Genomic DNA, 23,945 nt, shown 5'->3' on the forward strand with positions numbered 1-23,945 from the left:
CTTGTAAGCCTAGACCTGGTGTGTACACAGTTCTAGCTTGTTCTGCCAATGCCAGCTGTGGCAGATGCTCCAAGAGAAGAGCTGCTGGAAAAACACGTCAAGCACAGAAGACACATTCCCAAATAGAAAGCTCTACCCTTGAACTATGAACTCTCTGCGAAGTTTTAAAGCCTTTAAATCTGGAATCCTGGAATATGAACCAGAAAAATTTGAAAGAAAACAATACTCTGTGTACTTTCAGGATGTGCTTAAGGTTTCTAGTGATGTTGACACGAGCTTGTGTAGAACAAGAAGGAAGCAAGAGGTAAGACCTTTACTTAACTTTGTTCTCTAAAAACTTTAGTTACTACTTTTGAGGCTATAGTTTTCACGTTAATAAAACGGGAATGTCTACAAAAGCAATTTACTTGCTTTAAAACAGACCTGAAAGCATCTGAGTGTAAACCGAACACTTTGAAAAGTTTGCTTCACTCTGACTTGTAGGAAGGTAGAAAAAAAGAAATTGATTAACACAGCTTTTAAATCGTGACTCTGCTTTAATTTTGATGTTTACAGAAACGTGAAAATTACACTGATTAGGTAATGAACTTTACGTGGTAAACTGTGTATCTTACATGAGAAAAGATACATCTCACTCTAATATGGGATGGACTCTGGCAACAGTATTAACTGTCCCTGTTAAATTCATTGGTATTTATTTCACCTCTCTCAACTAACCAATACCATTTGTCTTAAGTTCAGTGCATTAAGATGTCAAATTTCTTAGGGTGATTATCAAATAGAAATAAAATTATAAATTCACTTTTAATGGAGGACTGTAACAATTTCCCTGTTGCATTTAAATGTTTCTCCCCAGACAGAAATAAATAAATATACACAAACTGGAAAGTGAAACATTCTCCACACACAATAAACAAAACTGAAACTGAACAACTGGAAGTGTGGGAGTAAACAGGGAAAAAAAATCAATTTAAAAGCCGTCTATTTCAGGATGGGCAATTTATGCCAATCTTCTTAAATTGGGTTTTGTGGATAAGTGTGAAAACAAAGAGCTTGTAAGCTCAGAATGTAATTCTCCAGTCTTCCACCCATATCGGTTCTAATACTAGTAGCATTTTTTCAAAACGTTAAACCAAGGCACATGGAAACTGCATTGCTGACCCCAAACATACTGAGTTCTTCCTGTCCTGTCCTTTCTCCTAGAGTAACAGCACAGGTAACGTGAGTATCCAGTAGAGCCAGGCAAGCTGCTTATACAACAGTCTGTTGCATGATTGGATTTTTAAAAGAAGCTATATGAATCTTGGAAAATTCAACTACTCAAGCACGATGCAGAGCCAGGCAAGGTGATAACCTGTAGGAAGCACTTAGTAGGTTACAGGTCAGCACACGATATAAGACCCTGTCTCGGAAAAAAAAATCTGACACAGCCACAGACAGTATTCTAGATTTTACTGTAATACATATGTTCTGTGTTTCAGGGATGTGTTTTTGGAGGTTCTGGGTATCTAACCGAGGCCCTATACATATTAGACAAATAGTCTACCACTGAACTACATCCCCAGTTCTTACATGTCTGAATCTTAACTTTCAATATGCAAATTGTTACATTAGAAACCTAGCTTTCATCAATTCATAAAACATACCAGTATAAATGCAGTCTATAACATCCTGGGTAAGACTCACGGGCATGAATACTAATCTTTATTACTGGCAATAATGAACTCATGTGGCTTTGTCCAAAACCGAGTCACATAGCAAGTGAGTATGAGGCTCTTCTTCCGAGAGTACTTTACTTCTACCTAACACCCACGTGTCTAAACAAGGAGTCTCTAAAATCAGACCACATAAAATGTAGTTTTTGAGCAAGATAATCTGAAAGCTTTACACACTTAACACCTTTGCAAACTACAAATAATTTCACATTTCCCGATTAGCCTACTTATATTTCCTCCTCTATATTTTTAAATGGCTAGAGTTTCAATAAGCTAGAGAACCAAACCAGAACCACGGCAAGTTAAATAGAAGACACTTATGGCTTCTGGAACAGTGAGCACTTACTCTGAAGGTAACCGGACAAGCTATGTACGGCAGCAGCACCAGCAAAAGAAAATTCTTCCTGTCTGAGAAGCACTAATATAGCACAAGGTGCAAGGAGGGCGGTTCCCAAAGCCTTGACTAAGCCTTATGCAAACAGTCCTGTGACGCACGCACACAGAACAGGGCTTTATTATGCTATGGGTGACAGCCTTGCCGGCTCTCTCAGCTTGATACCATTTAGTTCACAGAACTTAACCAGCTGGGAAAGCATGCCGGCTAAGAGCGGGTAGCTAACTGCTCTGCAATCTAAGAAGGAACTCTGAGCGTAACTCTTAGACCACTCCTTTCCTGTTGCCGACTGCACTGCACTGTGATGTGTGCACACCTCTGGCGGATGCTCTACTTCAAGACAAAGTGAAAAGACGAAGTTTGGTTGCTGGAGCTGGGGAAGGCAGATAGGAAGCTGTTGTTGCTCAAATGGACAGAGTCCCAGTGTTTAAATGAGAACTGTTCTAAGAGTGGTGCGTGGTGGAAACGGGTGCACAATAATGTGTCACCAAACAGTAAGTAAAACACGACTAAAATGGTACCTCTTGCATTATGCATATTTTACTCCAGTGGGGCTGAAGGAGGCTTTTACATTTTCTTTATATTTTTCCGGCAGCTTTTGGTAAATTTGAGTAAAATCATGCCAAAAATTGAAGACCAGTATAAAACTGGAATGTGCAAGTATAACAGGGTCCATGTGGTCTCAGCCACTAAGAATCTGAGGCAGGAAGGTCACTTAGTCTATGTGGGCCAGTCTCGGTAACACAATATGAAAGTTTCTGCTGTTGTTGTTAAAAAGGAAGGTAATGCGATAAAAGTGTTTTTACTTAAAAACAGAACCAGTCTAGCATTTAAACTGAGCAGCTGGATGGCAGCATGTTAACACTGCACCAGGGCCTGCTAGATAAGGTAGAACTCAGGCTCCGGGAAACTTTATCATCAGGAACAAGGTTAAAGCTGTTCATATGTAAATAATTTTTTCTACTGGTGCTCTCTACTGTGTTCTGAATATCTAATGTCAGGCTACATTTTAGTAATTACTTTGTGAAGTAGCAAGTCCTTTTTTTCAGAGAAAGGATCTCAATAGATTGGTCAGGCTGGGCTCAAGTGATCTTCATGCCTCCACAGCCTCCTGAAGCAGGACCTGTAAACTACAAGCCCACATTACCATAGAGCTCTGGGAGAGCTCTCCTTGAGCAGGAGAGGGCGGTGGCAGAATACAAAGTCTCACTACACAGCACTGGCTATGTGTGTCTTCAAACTCAGAGACATGCCGCTTGCTGCTGCTGTTGCCATGACAACCACCACTACCACCAGCACCAGCACCAGCACCAGCACCAGCACCACCCCTCCCCTTGTGCTGGCTGGGTGTGCATATTCCCTTGTGTGGTGACAGAGGTGGAGGCTTGTGGAGGCCAGAGGCCATCTTCAGGTGTCTTTCTCAATTGCTCTCCTCTGTGATATGAAGACAGTCTCTCACTGAAGCCCACAGCTTGCCTATTCAGCTAGGTGAGCTATCCATCGTGACCTGGGCATCCCTTGTTACTGGGATTACAGGTAGGCCACCACACCTACTTGGCATTCACATGGGTGCTAGGAATCCTAATCCCAGTCTCATGTGGCGAATGCTTTATCCACTGAGCCATCTCTCCAGCCCCGGGCACTGCTATCTTATTATAATAAGATTTAATAAGGCTCATTAACAAAATATACCTTTAAGAGGAAGACCTATTATACCTAATTACTGATGGTAATTCAAAGATAGCAAACAAAAAATACTAATCTACCCTAAATTAGCTCTTTTAACAAAGGAATTTGGAGTTATACTTCCAGACCTTCTTAGAGAAATATTTAGAAATATTACCAAAAGCCATAGATAGAAACACTCCTTTGAAGTACCATTTAGTGTCTAGTAACTTACCCTATGGATATATGATTGTACACAAAGTTTGTACACATAACTGCAAACACAGAGACTGTAGATTTGCTTGTAATGCTAAGAAACTGTGGGCACCCATAATGACAACACCTAGTTATTTTTAACACAGGAGAGAGATGGGCATAGAGATGATGCATGGATGCATGGATGCCTGCAATCCAGCACCCGGGAGGCAGAGGCAGTGGGAATGGGAAAAGGTAGAGGCCAGCCTAGGCTAAATGAGATACTGTCTCAAAAGTAAACAAACAAAGAGCAGTAACAAAACATAAACCACATAAACCGACAAAGCAGAGGACAGGTGGGAAGGGGGCAAAGCTGGGTGGCAGTCTATTTAGCATGTACAGAGCTCTGGGCCCTACCCCAAGTACCACGAACACAGTATCAGAGAGGTGAACGCACTGTGATACACCTGAGACACAGGTGCACGATTCTTAGAAAGGAATGGTGCTGTATGGAGTGGGCCAACCCTATAATCCCAGGGCTTGAGAGGAGGGAACACGAGGGCCACTGTCCCAGGCCAGGTGACACTATAATAAGAGCCTGTCTTAGAAACATTAAAACAAAATATTGTACGTGGCTAAACTTTACTAGCTTCTACTGTGGGTGTGCTCACTACACAGAATAAATGACGCCCTGCTTTAATTTCAAGAAGTAAAAAAATAAGTAACTAAAATGACATGCATAAATAAATAACTACATTTTACTAAGTTCTACGTATGTGGGGCGCTCCCCCTCACCCCAGCAGCCACGGCTCTACCATTTCCTAAGGGAGTTAAAGTATACAGCGGCTAAGTATACAGCAATGGATTCAGTATGAGAAGCACAGGGAGTAAAAAACAGGATACAGGACAGGATCCATGCACTAACCGCCTGCTTTATAGCCCGAGTGGGGAAAATAGTGTGTTTAAATGTGGCAGTCAGCGGTTCTGTCCAGAATCAGAAAAGCTGGAGAGAATCCCGGTCAGAAACATACCAAGACCTGAATTGGGAGCCAGGTGCTTCATAGCACATCCAGTTCTTCAAAGTGGAGGCAGAGGAGTTGCAGGTTCCAGACCACAAAGGCTACATAGCAAAATCTTGTCTAAAACATAAACATAAGAAACCCCTCCTCGAGGGATTTACCAAAGACTGGGCAATATTTGTTTAGGGCTTTTGCACTGTCAGTCCTGAAGCACACAAGTGCCCTCGACAGGCACTCTAATGCAATGAGGTTAGCTTGAGAGAACTCAATACACCTCCCCTCCGTGTGGTAAATATGGAATCTGGGGTAACTAAGCCATGTATCACGGTTATGCCATTTATGTACAGAAGCAGCTAGGTTGTTTTTAGATCATTTTGTGCCCCCACAGGCAGTCAATTACATACACAGGCTTACATGAGAGTGCTTGAGAAACAGACTCTAAGAATGCTTGGCTCATCAGAGGGCTCAGCAGATAAGAAGCCTGACAAGCTAAGTTCCATCCCTGAGACTCTGTAAAAGGAAGAAAACAGAACAAAACCCCAAACCACAGTTGTGTGTGTTTGAGTGACTACAAGCATACACATACACACATACTCACATGCACACGCCCATACGCAAAATGAATGGTACTTTTGTGGACTTTTTGTTGTCTTATTGGTCTGCTTATTTTGATGTTTCTGAGTTTTTTCCTTTTTTCTTTGTTTAGATGGAGTGAGAAGTGGGAAGAGGGAGAGAGGGAGAACCTGAGTGAGAATGAATAAGAATAAACACAGTTTAATATGTAGGGAAGTGGAGGGGATCTGGGTGGAGTTGGTGGAGAAAAGTGATCAAAATATACTGTATGTACAAAAAAATTAGTTGAAAGCAAACACTTTTGGGGGCTGCAGATGTAAGTCAGTGACCTTGCATTTGTGAAGCCTTGAGTTTGAACCTTAGAACCACAAAACAAGCAACACAAAGCCAGTTTTGTTTCACATAGACTTTTCATTGTTTTCTGAGAAGGGCTAGAAAGAAGCTGGAAGTCACAGAGGCGGGTCTGTGGAGTGGACTTTCATCTCTGCACTGTGACTGGCCTGGCTGAAACCACCCACATCCCTCTAACAGCAGGCACTAGAGGAGGAACTGCAATGCCAAAGGACAAGACTAGGTCAGGATATCTGCCAGGTTGTTTTCTCCCACTCTGACACTGTTACTAGAATGTCTGTTTATTTTACTAGTAAGCACGGTTATCTTTACCAATGGAGAAAGTGATATCCACTTGTATGTTTGAGTAACTATTCAGAACTTTCCATAATTTGCCACTAAAATGTTTCTTAGGACTTGGTTAGCCCTGAAAACACAAGAGCCTGAGTTCAGTCCCTAGAACTCCAATTTAAAAAGTTGGGTATGGTGACACATGCTTGTAATCCCTGGAGCTTGGTGGCCAGCCAGCCCAGCCTACTTGGTAAAGTGGCTGGTGGATTATGAGGAAGGACTATGGACTCCATCCCAACAGATACTAAAACCTTCCCCAAACTTCAATTGAGTGGTTTGAGATTCCAAACTTCCTTTGAGGAACTCAAACACACTCTTCAGCAGTCTACATCTTTTCTCTCAGTTAAAGACCCTTCCCTGCTTCATGCTAAAAGTGCCATGTCCTGGTCTATCAAGATTTACATCACTCAAACTTATTACTGTAGCAGAATCTCTGTGCCCTAAACAGAACAAGATAAAGATGGTTTTTGTATCTCGGACTTTGCAGAACATAGAGTTTGTTCTCTGCTCAAAAGAAACACTATTACTGCAGATTGCTATTTTGTATAGGGCACATTAAATAAAGGTGATAAGAGAAGGTTTTCCTATTGGTTCATCCTATCAGCTACACCTAAACAGAGAACATAGAGACAGTTCATACACAGCAAGATTTTCAGGCCTCCCAACAACAACACATAACAAACATGACTAATTGGTGACAGTACTGCCCAGTGGGAAAACATGTGCTTTAGTTAGTATGCAAGAGGCCCTGGGATAATTCCTAGCACAAAGACAATTCAAGCCTGTAACAGGAAGCTGAGGCGGAAGGACCGCTGAATTTACAGGCTAGCTTGGGCTACATATGTGAAACTGTCACAAGATAAAAACAGAAAAAGAAACATGACCAATTCCACTTATAGATTCTAAAGTCTAAAATGCACTAGCAACAAATTATACTGTATTAGCCTATACAAGCAAATCAAATATCAATACGGGATCAAGAGATTAAAGATAGGATGCAGTATGTGCTTGGTCTCAAGTCCATCCCCTCAATCACAGAGATTCAGCTCCTACTTCTATGGCTTCTCACTTCCAGTCCCAATGCAGTGTCCCCTCCCCTCCCCCAGCTCCCTGTACTCCCTTTCTTTCTGACAGGGTTTTACTATATAGCCCCAGGCCTCTTCCCAAGTGCTGGAATTATGGTATGCCTTATATCATACCTGAGGAGTCCTCCTCCTCCTCCTCCTCCCCTCCCCCTCCTCCTCCTCCTCCTCCTCCTCTTCTTCCTCATAACTACTGTCAGGGAGTTTCAGTTTTACATTTCAGCATGCTACAAGCCTACAAGCCTTAGGAGTTCTCAAATGGTTCCTATCTGCTTCTATAAGAATCCATCAAGTGAATCATTTGTTTTTTAGAATTCTAACAGTTTGACAAGATAGACCTCAACTGGTGTGCTAACTGATAGCTGTTCCCGAGGAAGCTGCATATAAGAATATGGTGATTTGAGGGCTGGAGCAAGGGCTCAGTGGTTAAGGGAACTGGCTACAGTTGCAGAGGACTTGGGTTTTGTTCCCAACACCCACATGACGGCTCATAACCATCCGTGACTCCAGTTTGAGGAGATTTGATACCCTCTTCTGACCGCTAGAGATGTCAGCCACACACATGCAGGCAAAATACTCATATGCACAAGTAACACTCATAACATAAATAAACCTTTACAAATATGATATGCCACAACTGCTTAGATTATGGTATTATTCTTAATGCTGTCTCCAACCTAAATTCCCAAATAGAAGGGCATGTGGGGAAATACAAATGAGATGCTGTGATGTGCCAAGGGTACCAAGGACCTTGTATTTACTTCTACCTACTTACAAGAAGGAAGTCACCAACAGATTAAGCAAGCCCTCATCCACCGCAAGAAGGTTCTGTATCTTTTGTACTCTAGTAGATTAAAAAAAAAATGGGAGGGAGAGAAGGCAAACAGCATATAAAACAAAATGACAAGAAGATAACCACGTCTGCCACAGCTGGGTGTTGTCTTACTAGTTTAAAATTTATAGCTTAATGATTAATGTAACTCTGAGGGTTTACATGAGGATACATAACCTGCCAGGCATGGAAGGCTCGTACCTTCAGCCCCAGAACTAGAGCAGGCAGATCTCTGAGAATACGAGGAGAGGAGAGGAGAGGAGAGGAGAGGAGAGAGAGAGAGAGAGAGAGAGAGAGAGAGAGAGAGAGAGAGAGAGAGAGAGAGAGAGACAGAGACAGAGACAGAGAGAGACAGAGAGAGACAGAGAGAGACAGAGAGAGAAATCATGAGAACACAGTGTTCAGACAATGAATGTACAGCACACATTAATAGTGCAGCAACACTGGAAAGCCGTGTCTGCTGCAGGAGAAGCCTGCCACCTGCTGACAGAAGGCTGCATCATGTAGCTGCTCCTGACTGATGTGGGTATGTTTCAGTCAGGGTTCTCTAGAGTCACAGAACTTATGGAACGCCTCTCTATATTTAGGGAATGTATTGTGAGGACTTACAGTCCACCAATGGTCAGCTGTGAATGGGACGTCCAAGAAGCTAGTGCTTGCTTAGTCCCATGAGTCTAGTTGTTTCATCTGCTCTTCTGTATTAGTAACAGATAAGCTGGCAAGTAAATGCAAACAGGAGCTTCCTTCTTCCAATGTCCCCATGTAGGCCTCCAGCAGAAGGTGTGGCCCAGGTTAAAGGTGTGTACCACCAAGCCTGGATCTGGGACTTGCTTTGTTCCAGGCTGACCTTGAACTCAGAGATCTCCATGCCTCAGTCTCCTGGGATTAAAGGCATGTACTACCTTGTCTGGGTCTAAGCTTTTCCTGGCCACTAGCCTCAAGATCTCTATGCCAAGATACAGGTCAGAAGCTTGTGTTTTCCAGCCTCAAGATCTGGAGCACAGGTGAGCCCTCCAATTCTGGATTGCTGTTCATTGCAGATACAGTCAAGCTGACAACCAGGAATATCCTACCTATACCGGGTGTTTGGTTTGTTGTATTCAATGAGTTTTGTTTGCTTATTTAATTAAATAACTTAGTTATTTTAGAGACAGAGTATCACTAAGTAGCCCTGACTGGTCTGGAACTCACAAAGCTCCCAAGTGCCAGCACTTGTCAGATCATGGCTGATATTTTAATGGGAGCAAAACAAGGTATTCACACGACATTTAAATACATGGTGAAAAAGCTGATGCTGTCAGCTAGAGGTGTGATGTGTAGTTAGGAGCTAGGGGACACAGAAAAATGAAGGGGCCACCTCACTCTCTTGGTTCGGGTTTAAATGTCCGCTGGCTCACATCCACAAACTCCAACAGAATGGACCAAGCCACCTGCGAAAGTACTGTAGTCACCTTTCTGAGAAGCATCACAAACTTAAATGGCTAATGAACCACAGCCCAGCTCCCTGTTACCCAGATGGTCTATGACCCTTCTCCTTCGGTTTTATTGCTTTGCGTCTTGGTCTTCTTCCCCCTCCCCCTTCTTTTTGCATTGAGACAGTAGCTTATGCAGCAGCTGGTGCTAGGCTAGCCTGGAAGTCATTATATATCCCAGAGTAGTCTAGAATTTGTAGCAATCACCCTCCTTCAGTTTCCTAAGTACTAGGATTACAGACACGAGCCATCAACCTAGTCTTGATAAATGTCTCCTGATCACCTGCAAGCTTGTACAATGTGTCTAGCAAGCCTCCTCTTCAAGGACAGAATTCACTGAATAAGAAAAATAACTATAATAGTGCACACAAATACACACACCCCACTTTAAATTTAGTTGCAGAATAACCAGTTCTTAAAGGTTCCAAGTCTACCAGGATTGCAAGTATGAGGCCAGCCCTGTGTATACGATCTTTAGAATTGCATAGGATACATGTAGAGGCCTTTCAGGCTCTTAGGGGATCCCTGCCAAGCTGCACAGCTGACAACAAACCAGCCCTCAGCAAGCAGGAGGATCAGGAATTTGAGGTCAAGTGGCTGTATAGCAAGACCTTCTCTCAATATAAAAAATGAATAATTAACTAGTAAGGATTAAAATCAGATAATCAAGGGGGTAAATGTTCTATGGTAGAGTACTTGCTTAAGCACACACCAGGACCTGAATTCAATTCCCAGCACAACCAAAATTTAAAATAAAGTTCTTTTATGTATCCTAATTACCCTTAAATGATTTTTTTATGCTTAAATTACTTTTAGAGCAAGAAAAGGATTCTGTAAAACATTGTATAGGGTTACAAGTGTGTGCCATGACACCTGGTTTATGTGGTGATGGACCATTTCCTGCATGCCAGGCAAATGAGCTACAAAGACACCCAACTTCCTTTAAACCCTGCTCCCTACTTCTAGATTTTAGTAGTGCCAATTTAGTGTGTGTTCAGAGGAAAAAAAATTCAGTTTAGTGATACTAAATTAGTTCTGGATTTTATTAATTACCTATTTTTAAAAACAGTACAACGGCTACTCAGCAAATTAACCTTGCCATCAGAGAATACAAATAAAACTATATTGAGATTCCTTTTTATCCCAGTGTACTGATTTGTATATGCTTGGCCCAGGGACTGGCACTATTAGGAAGCGTGGCCTTGTTGGAGTAGGTGTGTCACTGTAGGCACTTAATACCTTCACCCTAGCTGCCTGGAAACCAGTCTTCCACTAGCAGTTTTCAGATGAAGATGTAGAATTCTCAGTTCTGCCTGCACCAAGCCTGCCTGGACACTGCCATGCCCCTGCCTTGATAATGGACTGACTGAACCTCTGAACCTGCAAGCCAGCCCTAACTAAATGTTGCAGATTTTCTGCTTCAGACTGTGTATGTGAGACAGGGCGACATAATTTACATCCCTTAAATCACTAGCAAGTGGGAGAACTGCATTTAAAAGTAACGCTCCATGTTCTCTGGTTGCCATAATTTATGTAAGCAGCTTTTGCGCCTTAGCCAGATGGTAAACATTGCTCGGTTAAGGAAAAACAGGCCTGCCTTTCAACCCCCAATCAATGGTTATGTTGCTAATACAAACAGAGAAAGTAAAAGGATGTCAAGAGTTTTTGAGCAAATTTAAAATGTTAGGAACTAGTCCAGAACTGATCTCATGGGTCACACAGATGACCACACAACAAAAGAAACAAGAAAAAAACCAATTGTTTTATGAAGTAACTCTAAACTCACCAGATAAGTGATCGCCCTTGTCATTAGGGCTGCAAGTGGCTGAGTGTGGCAGGAAGATAACGCAGAGGAAGCATGACAAACATGACTTAGAGGAACAAAGTCATATAGCTTGCTCTAAAAATTTCTGAAATATTTGCTAATTTGGGGATTCAAGATAATCTCAGAGGCTGGGAATATGGCTCAGTGGTAGAATATTTGCCAGTAGGCTCAGACAATTCCACAAAAAGAAAGATGGCTATCAAGATAAGGTCAATATCAATAGTTTAATACGCTTACATCTCTTATCTTAAAATACATTTTCTTCAAACTTGAAGAAAAGTTATGGTTGCTACTCCTCAAATCCTGCCACCAGTGCCATCTCCAATTTCCTTGAAGACACGGTGTGTCACAAATTAGATCTGTTTGCTCTTCTTACAGTCTGTGACCTTTGGGTTTCATTTTATTAATACTTCCCTCTTCCTCAACCTTGAACAGTGTGTAATGCATAAACTACCTTCATTTGCCAAAGTAAATTTTAAGATAAGAAGAAAAAGGAGACAAGTTCATAGTTCTTAAGCTTCAAACTTTGTTTCACCTTTGACTTCTGTTCTTTGTAGACACTTATTGTTAAAACACTTAAACCTCTCTCAACCTCCTCCCTCTACTCCTACTTAAGTCTAAAGCATGTACTCTCTTTTCCTTAATAAATTCAAATTCAACTCCTATTTCCTGCTGACTCACTGAAGCTATTTCCCTTTGTGTAACAGTCTAGTTTTACATGACTCTCAGTAAGTCTCTCTCCTAATCTGAAATCATACTAAAAACATACATGGTGTAAAACCTGGGTACTTGAGAGGTAGGCTGTCTTAGTTACTCCTGTAACAAAACAACATGACCAAGGCAACTTACAAAAAGAAAGAAATTAATTTAGGGCTCATGGTTCCTATGACCATAACTTTGAGGAACACAAGACAGCAGAAAACAGGGAGGCAGGCAGGCAGGCATGGCTTGCTGGAGCAGTGGCTGAGAGCTTATCTGATTCACAAGTGAAAGAATGAGCTAACAGGGAATGGTGTGGGGCTCATCCCTATTGGAACAATTCCTCCAACAAGGCCACGCCTCCTAATCCTTCCCAAATAGTTCCACCAACTAGGCACCAAGCATTCAAACATAAGAGTCTGTAGGGGCTATCCTTATTTAAACTACCACATAAATTGACATGGATTTTTTTGTGGGGTGCCCTTCTACTACTAAGTCCCCCTACTCCTGACTGGGCCTTTACCCTATTGTTAGAGTCCTGGTGGTCCCTCATGGCTCTTGTTCTACTGCCAGAGTTCCTGTAGCCCAGCTGGGCTCTTGTCTTACTACTGGGTTTTCTCCCCTTCCTTTCTAGGATCTTGCTTATAAGCAGCTTGGAAAACTAAGGCCCTGAACGCAAGGGAGGTCATGGTGATATCTTCTGTTGTATCTGGTTACAACTGGACCTCTTTCGTCTTCATCAGGTGTCAAGTTACTGGGAAGACATGGTCTACTTAAAAATGTTAATCTCTAAACCTTGGTTTTTAGGACAATAACTGGTCCTCCTTGGCAACTGCATGTTTGCTAAGCTATTAGATCAGTTCATTTTTCAGGATAAAAGCAAATTGTGGCCTGTAAGGACAGCACAAGGAACTAGAAGTTAGATGTGTCTCTGTAAATAATAAATTTGCTTTGCAGTTATTTGTAAAGCTCATGCCTGTTAATCCATGGAATATGGCAATAAACTCTACACTCATTCCTGTACAGAGAAGAATTTTACAGAGTTCAAATGTGTCAAGACAGGTAAGAAAAAAGCAAATCAAAGTATGAAATAACTAATCATTGGGATAAAGCAAAGAGGGGGGAAATGAGGCTTATGCACACCATATGGGATTATAACCCTTTAACCACTTGGAGCAGGTCGAGAAATGCATATACGCACACATTCATTGCGCTCTGTTTTCTTTTAAGATTTTTAAAAAATATGTATGAGTGTTTACCTGCATTTATGTACCTGCCCTGGGTGAGGGTCTGGAGCCTGCAGGAACTGGAGTTATAGACAGTAGTCAGCTGCCATGCTGGCGCTGGGAACAGAATCCAGGAGCTGTGGAAGAGCAGCCAGTGCTCTCGACTGCTAAGTCATCTCTCCAATCCCTTTAAGTTTGTTTTAATTTGTAGTACTAGGGGTGAAACTCAGCCTCATGCATGCTAGGCAAGCGCCCTATTATCAAACGCTCTTTTGAATTACCGTAGTGGCTAGAGTGGGCTTATCAATTTTTCCCATTCATAATGCATGGCCAGAAGTCAATTTCTCATTAGGCGCTCAATGTGCTTTGAGAATTTGGCATGCATATTTTAAAACAAGCTTCTAAAACAATTTCACACTTGTTGTGAGACTTACTGACAAAGGATTTCCGGAGCTGACTGATCTGTACTTCGACCACTGTGGAGGCCGAGGCTCAAATACTTGAGTTCAAAGGCAGCCTGTGCTCTACTGTGAGACGCTACCTTCTCCAACATGAATAAACCAATAAGCAGGCATCTGTCAGAAAGCGCTATACGTCCCACAGCCCTCATTTTCATTACAGAAAAACAAAGCTAACTTCCTAACTGTGGAGTAAGAGGGTTTGTTTTAAGGTATTTGCTCAACACTAGGAATGGGGGACAGCTCAGAAGTAGAATGCTTTTCTAGCATATTGACTCCCCGGTGTTGAGAACAACAACAATAACACACACACTCCACATCCCTCTCCTGCCACTCCACCACACCCTGTTATAAACTCATGAGCTGAGAGTAAGTGGACATCAAAGAAAGTGAGTTACACACACAGAGGACATAGGGAAGAAGAGTTGGTTTACAGTCTAGAGATAAATAGCTCCGAGCACAGCACCTGTTTAGCCCTGTGCGAGACCTTGGGTTCAATCCTCTGTACCTCAAAAAAACAAACAAAAATCCCACCAAAACCCCAAAACCCAGAGCCAAACCACTCTGCATACACATGTAGAGGTGACAGGCAACTGGCATAGGCTGGACCTCTCTTTCTATCATGTGGGTTCCAGGGATAGACCTGCGACCACCAGGCTTGGTGACAGGCACTTTCACCTGTGGAAGGACTTCCTAGCCTCAGGAACAGTCATCTTTAAATACCCTGCATAAAGCTGGGAACAGAGCTGAGTGGTAGAACATGTGCTTTCCATGTGTGAGCTCTGGGTTCAACTCTCCGTACAACGAATCCCAACTAATGAACTCGAAAGTCAGGATGATGCAATTAATTTGTCAAATAAGATCTGTCTAACTTTTAAAAGTGTCCTCAATTTTGTCCCTTTTTCTCTATGTCATATACTTAAAGTTCAAAGCAATAACTAGTAAGCTGAGAATAGAGAAGGAAAAGAGAATTGACTATTACATTCTCTTCCATTCCTTACTACTGGCAACCAGTAACTGCAGAGAAATACCCGTGGCACACCATGGATGGGGTGTTGAACAAGCTCTCAATTAGATAACAGGCTTGTAAAGGACAGCCATGTCTAACACCACAAAATCCAAGTGCCGTAGCACACCAAATGTTTATTGAAGTGTTTACTTTAGTCCAGGTGTTGTGATGTACGCCTTTAATCCCAGCGCTCAGGAAGTGGGGGTAGGGGCACATGGGAGATATAGGGAGGGTGCTGAGGAGGAGACGGGGCTTTGGGGGACTTAATGCTCAGCCAGTCCACCTAAAACCACAGCTCTAGGTTCAGTGAGAGATCCTGTCTCAAAAAATAAGGGAATGGAGCACAACAGAGGAAAACTCCTAAGGTTGATATCCGGCCTATATGGCACCTGTAAACCTGTATCTCTCTCTCTCTCTGTCTCTCTCTGTCTCTGTCTCTGTCTCTCTGTCTCTGTCTCTCTCTGTCTCTGTCTCTGTCTCTGTCTCTGTCTCTCTGTCTCTGTCTCTCTCTCTCCATTTTAAAAATTAAAAAAGCATAAAACAAAACCCTAACCTAGAAAAGCACGCTAATATCTTTATCACTGAATTAAAAAAGAAAAGATATACCGAGGGAAGGCTGCAAGGGTATAAAGAGTAGGAGGGGGTTCCTAAGAGGCCACTTCCTTTCTCACAGGAAAACTGTAAGTGAAGGCTGCTCAAGGACAAACATTTGGGCAAGATGATTAAGAAAATGGGAGGACCCTGAGCCTTCCCACCTCACTGCCAGCAAACTCCCAACCCGAAGCTGTAGCCTGCTTCAGTAAAGCTTTCTTCTTTGAAATAATGCATTTTTAATCTTTTGTTTTTCCTTCATTTTAGTTGGTTGTCATTCCCAACAGATAAAACAGGAGGCTGACAGGTTCAATCCATGGACCTCATCAACGACAAGTCTGACCTGGAACTAGTCCAGAGCCTTATTACCTCTTTGTTACAGTATTAACACAGGGAAGTAGCTATGTAGGACTGTGGGGGAGGCAGGAACACAAGCTCTGGCAGATCCTGAGCCAGGAGGAGAGTGGTGCAGGTGACTCTGAAGGTCTGAAGAGGCACTCCTCCTGAAGGACAGTTGTAGTCATTGCACCTCCTTCTCTAACCTTCACCTTGCTTTTGCTTCAGACAGAACTTTATTTAGTCTGTACTGGATTTCTACCTAAACGCCACGAAGGACCCACTCAGCCTGTAACAGTACTGTTCTTCTGTCTTGGAAAACAATCCCTGGCTTAAAGAGAGGAACTTTTCAAGTTACAGCCCGCTCAGGTGGAGTGAGGGCAGGTAATCTATACAAGGCCACACCACTTACAAGCTAAAAAGTATGGGTCTTGGTTGTGAGCTGTTGGACCCAGGCTTCCCACTCTTCCTGGGCTCCACAAGGGTATCCGGTTGTCATGCCTAACCAGGGGAAGATACCGTATACCCACTTAGAATATCCCTTTGCTCCTAATCTTTCTTTCTTTCTTTTTTAAATCTTAAAAACTACAGAGGCAAACAGAGTTTGACAACTCTGAACAAACCTTAAAGCTCAAGCAGCAAACATGTGTGGGTGTCTGCGGGATGCTCTTGGCCAGCCACGCTCAGTCTTCTCTGCGGCTGGAGTAGGTCTCTCTCAGCAGCTGATTCTGAGCAGCGCTAGTCCAAGGAATGGCCATCCTGAACTAGAGACACATGGCCCAGCTCTGGGTAGACACGTGAACTTAAGAGATAGACTTATTCTTGGGGTGACAAGATGGCTCAGTCTGTGCACATTGGGTGCCTGTTGCCTAAAGAGGTCAGAAGAAGGCTCTGGATACTCTGAACTGGTTACAGATGGTGTTGAGCCACCCCGTGGCTGATGGGAACCAAACGCAGGTCCTCTGTAAGAACAACAGGTGTTCTTAACCACTGAGCCATCTCACCATTTCTTATCACCAAAATCTGTCACAGCCTTAGTGGGACACTAAGGTAAGTCTGGCTAATCAGGGGACAAGGCAAGAGAACTGCAAGTTCAAGGCCAGACTTGGCAACTTATTGTGACTCAGTCTCCAAATAAAAATGTAAATGGATTTGTAAAGGGTTACCTAACACGCAATAGGTTCAATCCCCAGCACAGAAAATTTAAAAATCTACTGTATATGTTCATTTGCAATGTTAACGCATATTAATATTTTTACATACTGCTTTGAAAATATTTTTTTTTTCACAGAGCTATGTATGTGATGTGGTGGCACCGGAACTCTGTCAAGTTGTTTGTATGTCAAGCAACAGGAAATGACTCGATGCTGTTGCAGGGAACAACCCTGATAATGCAGAAATTCATAACGAACCGGAAATCTGGGCATGATAGAGCAATCGTGTAGTTCTCGAGGCTGAGGATGGGGGACTCTCAAGTTCCTGGCCAGACCATGCTACACAAGGAGAAGGACCCTTTCAACAAGTCAACAAATCCAAGGACCACTAAAACTGATATAATTTTGAACTGCTAAAACATTTTAATTATATCTATTATTTTATTTTGTTTTGGGGAGGAGGGTGCCAGGGCCCAGCATGTGGAGATCATAGATAACCTGCAAGTTGTGCTCTGGATAGCAGATCCAGCACCTCTACTCACTGGGCTATCTTGCTGACCTTTCATTTAATTTTTTAAAATCAAGTAACCGCGCCCCCACCCTCACACCACTCTCCAAAAAAAAAAAAAAAAAAAAAAAAAAAAAAAAAAAAAACCCAATCCACAACCACCACCAAAAACCTCAAAGCCTTTTAGATCACTAGTAGTGCAGCTCTAAAAGAGGCTTTGGTTGAGATGTGGCATATGGGCTGTAATCTGTAAAACCTCTGTCCTAAGTGCACACACTAAGTCCTAGCTCAATGAGAAGATAGAGCTGGAGGGACAGTTCGGTCCAGGGGGCTGAGCCTGGTATAATCAATATAGCAAGATCCTGTCTCAAAACAAAACAACCCAAACACCGAGGCTAGCCTTGCTCACTTTTGCCACAGCATTTTCGGGCAGCCAGGATTTTATTTTCAGCTGGAAAACATTTATTGACTCAATGAGAATGTGACAAAGACATAGACCCAACCCACAGAGCTCTCAGTGGCCAGACAGGAACAATATTAGCAATAGATAAAGCAGAACTGAACTATAACTCCAAATATAAGGTAAATACCTATGAGCCCGTACTGATGCATAAAAAAGGGAGGACAGACAAGTAAGTTTCCAGTACAGAAAGATCCCAAACAGTTCTTGGAGTCACTTTCCCGCAGGCACGTGAACTGTAACTCCGTACTGTAAAGGCAAACTTCTTGCACTGACTTCCTTCCAAAGGGCACAGGACGGAGGAGGAAATGGAAGATAACTGACCGGGGACAACGCTGACAAACAGTTCTCGAGCAGAGCTTACGACTTAGAGGTTAGGATGACAGCGTGCGCCCTTGCTGTGTGATGGAAGTTAACACTTCACTAGTCATCTGAGAAACTCACGAACCCAGACAATCAGGAGAAAAGCTCCTGATAAACCCAACCAAGGCCATTCTACAAAACACCACAAGTTCACACTGTGAGAGACGCAAACAAGTGAGTCTGAGAAAGTGCCCAGGGAAGACAAGATAAGAAGGGTGGGGGTGTAAGTCAGGGTAGAACATGTGTGAAGAGGTCCTGGGTTTAATCTCTGGCCCAGAGTGCAGTAAGATAAGAAGCCAGGATGACTAGGTGCATTGTGATACCCAAGAGAGACTCCTGGGACATTAATAAAAGTTAGGGAATCTGAAAAGGGCGGCGGTGCGTTCAATAATGAGTCAATACAAGACGTTAACAACAAGGGAAACTGGTATGTGATATAAGAGAACACTTTTCTTTCTTTCTTTTTTTTTTCTTTTTTTTCGTTTTTTAATCTTTATTAACTTGAGTATTTCTTATTTACATTTCAGGTGCTATTCCCCTTCCCAGTTTCCGGGCCAACATCCCCTAGCCCCTCCCCCTCCCCTTCCATATGGGCTTCCCTCCCCATCCTCCCCCCATTACCACCTTCCTCCCAACAATCACTTTCACTGGGGGTTCAGTCTTGGCAGGACCCAGGGCTTCCCCTTCCACTGGTGCTCTTACTAGGCTATTCATTGCTACCTATGAGGTCAGAGTCCAGGGTCAGTCCATGTATAGTCCTTAGGTAGTGGCTTAGTCCCTGGAAGCTCTGGTTGGTTGGTATTGTTGTACATATGGGGTCTCGAGCCCCTTCAAGCTCTTCCAGTTCTTTCTCTGATTCCTTCAACGGGGGTCCCGTTCTCAGTTCAGTGGATTGCTGCTGGCATTCGCCTCTGTATTTGTTGTATTCTGGCTGTGTCTCTCAGGAGCGATCTACATCCGGTTCCTGTCGGTCTGCAATTCTTTGCTTCATCCATCTTATCTACTTGGGTGGCTGTATATGTATGGGCCACATGTGGGGCAGGCTCTGAATGGGCGTTCCTTCTGCCTCTGTTCTAAACTTTGCCTCCCTATTCCTTGCCAAGGGTATTCTTGTTCCCCTTTTAAAGAAGGAAGAGAACACTTTTCATACTACGGTAAAAATACATTATTCTAAAATAAAATGCTTAGAGAAAGGGTTTGATTATGACAAATTAATCAGTAATCTTAAGAGATTGCAGATATGACAGAGTCATGGTGGTGCATGGCTGTAATCCTAACAGAGGCAGGGTTGCAAATTCAAGGCATGTAGAAACAGTTCAGAAAGATGTAGCTGTTCCTGGATACTCTGTGGGTTCTTTTTCCCACACTTCTCCATCCATTTTCTTCTACCCTTACTCCCTAACACTAGATAAGAGAGAAAAAAGGCTAGAGAGGAAAGAGATCCCTGAATAAAGTCGGGGGTCAGAAGAGGGGCAAGTTCTCCTTAGACCACGTCCTGCTAATGAGAGGCATCGAGCTCCTTGGGGGCAAGTTTGATCTTCACCATCAGGATATCTAATTTCTTCTTGTTTCTTCTTTGCGCACAGCATCCAACAGCATCCAACAGCAACCAACCACCAACCACCAACCCAGCCTGTCTCTCTGGGCCCTCATTTACAGACCCTCTGAAATGTCCCCAGAATTCCAAATGTCACTCCACCACAATCTGCAGCTGAGAAAAGCCGTGCCCCTATCAGAGCGCAAGGCAAATTGCATCAGCTGTTGTGAACAATCTGAGCCAGCCCCACATCCCACACTTGGGGTTACAATGAAGATTTATTTTTATAGTATTTCTATGTCTTTCACAGAAACCTAAACAGATTTTTCAATACAGAAAGACCCTGTCTCAAAAGGGGATGGGATGGGATGGCACTGATGAAGTAGGTATGCTTGTCTGGTAGGTGTAAAGTCCTGGGGTCTATACCAGTATAGAGGGTCCATGTAAGTACGGGTAGATGTTAAAACAGATTCAGGGGGCACACACGGGATAACTAAAATGTAAAGTGCCAGACAACTTCACTAAATGGCTTGTCTTGTCTCTTTGAATACTTCTGGCATGCCTTTTGATTGGTTTCCCTCTGGGTTTGCCAGACTACTGGCCATTTCCACCATGGCATGCATAGCTCACCAGCCAATTCCTAAGGCCTTTCAATTAAAAATGTCCTAGTGGGCGGGGTGACTCAGGAATGGAATCCCGCACTGAGGTGGCTGAGGCAAGAGGAACACCATCACCAAGAGCACGACTGGTATCACTTTTTTCTCCCTAGCCTACCTTGCTTGGTTAGGTAGTTATGTATTGTCTGTGATCAGAACATCGATGTTCAGTGGGTATCCCCGGGTTTGTATAAATTCTAAGAAGGAAGGGGGTGGAGACAGACACAAAGGACTCCCCAGTCATGACCATTATAAAAGAATGAATGAAGGCTGGAATATGTATTTAGGTCATCCAAATACTTTGCCCATCTAAAGGAACAATCAACTAAAATTACAAAAGTAAAAAAAAAAATCTAACTCTTTTACGTATTAAATTGAAAAGCTATTAGGGGCCTGACACATATTACAGCTAATAAAACAATGCATTCTAAGGACTGATTTGTACAGTACAAACAAAAGGGTGGTGTTCTTGGTGGTCCCTTATTACTTTTTACAATGAAAGCAAACTCTTCCTTAAGATTTTGTGAAAAACCGGCTCACCGTTTAAGTACCTACAGAAAGACAGGGAAATCAGCTTTTTTTTAAAAATCACTGATGGAAAATTATAAATTTTGAGTATGGAACAAAATAAAGCCATGTAAGTAAGTTCTCTAGGCAGAGAGGAAGGCAAAACTTCTGACACAAAATGTTTGCAATCAGAGGTATATAAACTATAATAACCCAGGAATAAATGAATTAACCTAAAATATTATTTAGAATAGTAACTGCTTCTCAACTTTCTATTTTAGTTCCGGATGTTCCCTTGTACTCCAGTGAATAAATCACACTCACCATGCTCAAGTCGGATCCAACAACTGTAACATCAAAACAAAAACCCTAAATGAAACGCCCAAACAGGGAACAAGAAGTCACTTTAAAATAAACCTCAAAGAAAATTCTCGAGACAAGCAATTTTAAGGACGCTGTAAATAACTCCTAAAAGAACATTTCTAGGATTTACAAAAGAGTTTTGGAGGACTGATTCAAGAACACTTGGTACATGAAACAAGGAAGAACATTCAAATAATCGAGCTATTCCAATTTCCGACTAGTTGATTGGCATTTCTAAAAACAATCGAAAATGCTCTTTGCATAACGTAACCCAAGATAGTCAGGATGATACAAAAAACAAAACAAAACAAACAAACAAACAAACAAACACAACCGACTCCTGGGCAGGAGACTGAATCCGATTAGCTGCACCTCTCGGAAGCGGGTGCCAACTGGAGATTAGCTCTGGAGAAACGGGTTTTGCAGCAAGAGGTAGTTATCTCCGAGCATCTCTATTCTCTCCACTCTTTGAAACACTGTCAAGCATCAGCACGCGTGCAGCTTGCCCTCTCAGGGCCGCGGCCGGCCCACGTCACTTCGGCAGCTCGCGTGAGAGCCGCAGCTCCCGCACTCACCATTTCGATGATCTTGGTCTTGCGGCCCGTCTTTCTCTTCAAGGTGAATATGTACTGGGCCAGCACCACGCCCGCCACCACCGCGCACACACTGGCGCTCGCCACCGCGCCCACTCGCGCCACGGCCGCGCGGTCCATTGAAGGCCCGCGTGCTCTCGGCGCGAAAGCCCAGGAGCCGCGGGTACGAGCCCAGGGGCGCGGCCGTAAGCCGCACACTAGCCCGGAGCCCCGCCCCGTGCGGGGGGAAACCGAGGAGGCTCCGCCCAGAAGAGGTGAGGGGCGGGGACTACGGGGCGGGGACTAAGAGGCCCGTGTCCGGAACCCCCGCCCCTGCAATAGGGGCGGGACTTCCTCTAACCCTGACTTCAGGAAACACCGCAAGGACCCGGAAGAAAACAAATGTAATTCGCTACTAAAAGCAAGTAGTGCATATATAACCCAGAATCCTAGTGCTCTATAGTACACAGTAAGACCGCCCCAGAATCACGAGACAGACGAGGAAACAAAGTCTTGCCCCAGTGAAAGAGAATTCATCCGCCACCCACTCAGAAACTGTACCCCGCCTTAGACACCATGGACTACGACACCCAGCAGCCTCACCGGCGCTGCGTCTGACCTGCGCAGTAGCATCCTGGGGTGGAGGCCCACGGTGTAGTCGTCTTTGAGGGAGCTGTCAGTTGCTGGTCTTATCAGCCAGATCCTTCCTACCACTTTAGCGTACTTTCCTTAGGAGTGTGAGCAGACAGACTTGAAGCTGTACCACTTGTTTATTGTGTTTCAAGGGATTGATATAGTTTACTCCTGCTTCTCTCAGAGTAGGTGGGGTGTGATAGGGGATGCAAGAGAGATTCTTGGGATAGTTGGTCCAATTCTGTGAGGTTTGTGCTGCTGCTTGACCAGGCTGTCTCTGCCTGATATATGCAAACAAAGGAAGTCAAGAATGAAAAGCTGTGGAAGAAAAAGAATTATTTTTCTTTTTAAGGTTTTATTAGCTGGTCTAAAAGCAAATTGATATTAAGACATATTCTCTTGAGTTAAAAAATTTATGAATTGTGCAAATAGCAGTTCCACAAAATATGAGACTCAAGCTGGTCATCATGCAGCAGCATGTTTCTGGTACCTGGATGAAGGATTCTAAGGCAGGAGGATTGCTGTGATTGGCTGATTAACCAGTGCCGTGGACCATGACCCCTGCTCACAAATGAAAAGCCTCAAAGAAGTGGCCAAGAAATTGAGGCTAAAATATACCACCTAAGTTACTGAAAGTGAAGGACCCTAGTTCTTACAGAAATGTAAGAGTTATTAAGAGACTTGGCCTGGTAGAAGGTAGGTAGGTTATGGAGTTCTGTGAAGGACCCTAAGGGCTTTCGCCAGCTTTGCATCCACTGCCTCAGGTCAAGATTAGGCCAAGTACCAGCTTCCCACCTTGGGTCAGGGCTATGCCAAGTTCCATTCTCCACCCACAGTTCTTGGGAGGAGCAGGGACACTCTTGAAAATCCAAAGAATGTCCTGACTGATAGTCACCTGATCATCTGGTTCCAGAGAGTTCAATGCATGTCATATGCTTGCTAGCCAATAGACTCAAAGGTCAATATGCTCAGCCAATAAGTTTAAACTGTAACCTTGCCGATGCAACCTGTACCCCTAAGAAGTATAAAAACTGCTTGTTATAGCCATTCGAGGTCACCTTCCAGTCACTCGCCACGAGGGGCTGATTGAAGGTTGACCCCGACACGCCAGAAAATAAACCTCTTGCATTTGCATCAAATTCCGTTCTCATGTCACACTTGGGGAGGGGGAGGTCTCCGGATAGTTAAGACTCACTTCGAGCCTCACAAAAGGAATATGTATTATATCTGAAGAGTGAGATGGAATCAACAGGAGGGGAATGTATGGTGACTAAACACCTTGTGCAGATGAAAATCTTTCCAGGGTCTAAAGGTGTGAGCTCAATGGGTGTGTGTGTGTGTGTGTGTGTGTGTGTGTGTGTGTGTGTGTGTATTTCTTCCACACAACTTTTCTGCTGCTGTGATAAAACACCATGACCAA

General features: G+C 43.3%; 1 protein-coding gene and 1 long non-coding RNA gene across 5 annotated transcripts in view; one reads left to right on the forward strand and one right to left on the reverse strand.

Moving 5' to 3' along the window:
* The window catches only part of Nt5c3a (5'-nucleotidase, cytosolic IIIA), a 43,062-nt gene extending 20,932 nt beyond the window's left edge, over nucleotides 1-22,130 (reverse strand). For 2 of the 3 annotated variants that reach the window (NM_001398841.1, NM_001107862.2), the window contains 1 exon segment: nucleotides 21,896-22,130. In NM_001398841.1, coding sequence (NP_001385770.1) covers nucleotides 21,896-22,033 — 138 coding nt within the window. In that variant the 5' untranslated portion in view covers nucleotides 22,034-22,130. 3 annotated transcript variants of the gene reach the window in all.
* LOC147994877 (uncharacterized) lies at nucleotides 40-23,664 on the forward strand. Of its 2 annotated transcripts, none has more exons than XR_015686626.1 (3): nucleotides 40-304; nucleotides 17,064-18,431; nucleotides 21,239-23,664. It is a non-coding gene; the product is annotated as an uncharacterized LOC147994877 (long non-coding RNA). The 2 variants fall into 2 exon arrangements; XR_015686625.1 differs by lacking the exon at nucleotides 40-304 and adding an exon at nucleotides 2,196-2,603.
* The last annotated feature ends 281 nt before the right edge of the window (nucleotides 23,665-23,945 follow it).

This window comes from Rattus norvegicus, chromosome 4 (genome assembly GCF_021556685.1).
Source record: "Rattus norvegicus strain SHRSP/BbbUtx chromosome 4, alternate assembly SHRSP_T2T, whole genome shotgun sequence".
In the NCBI taxonomy this organism is placed as follows: Eukaryota; Metazoa; Chordata; class Mammalia; order Rodentia; family Muridae; genus Rattus; species Rattus norvegicus.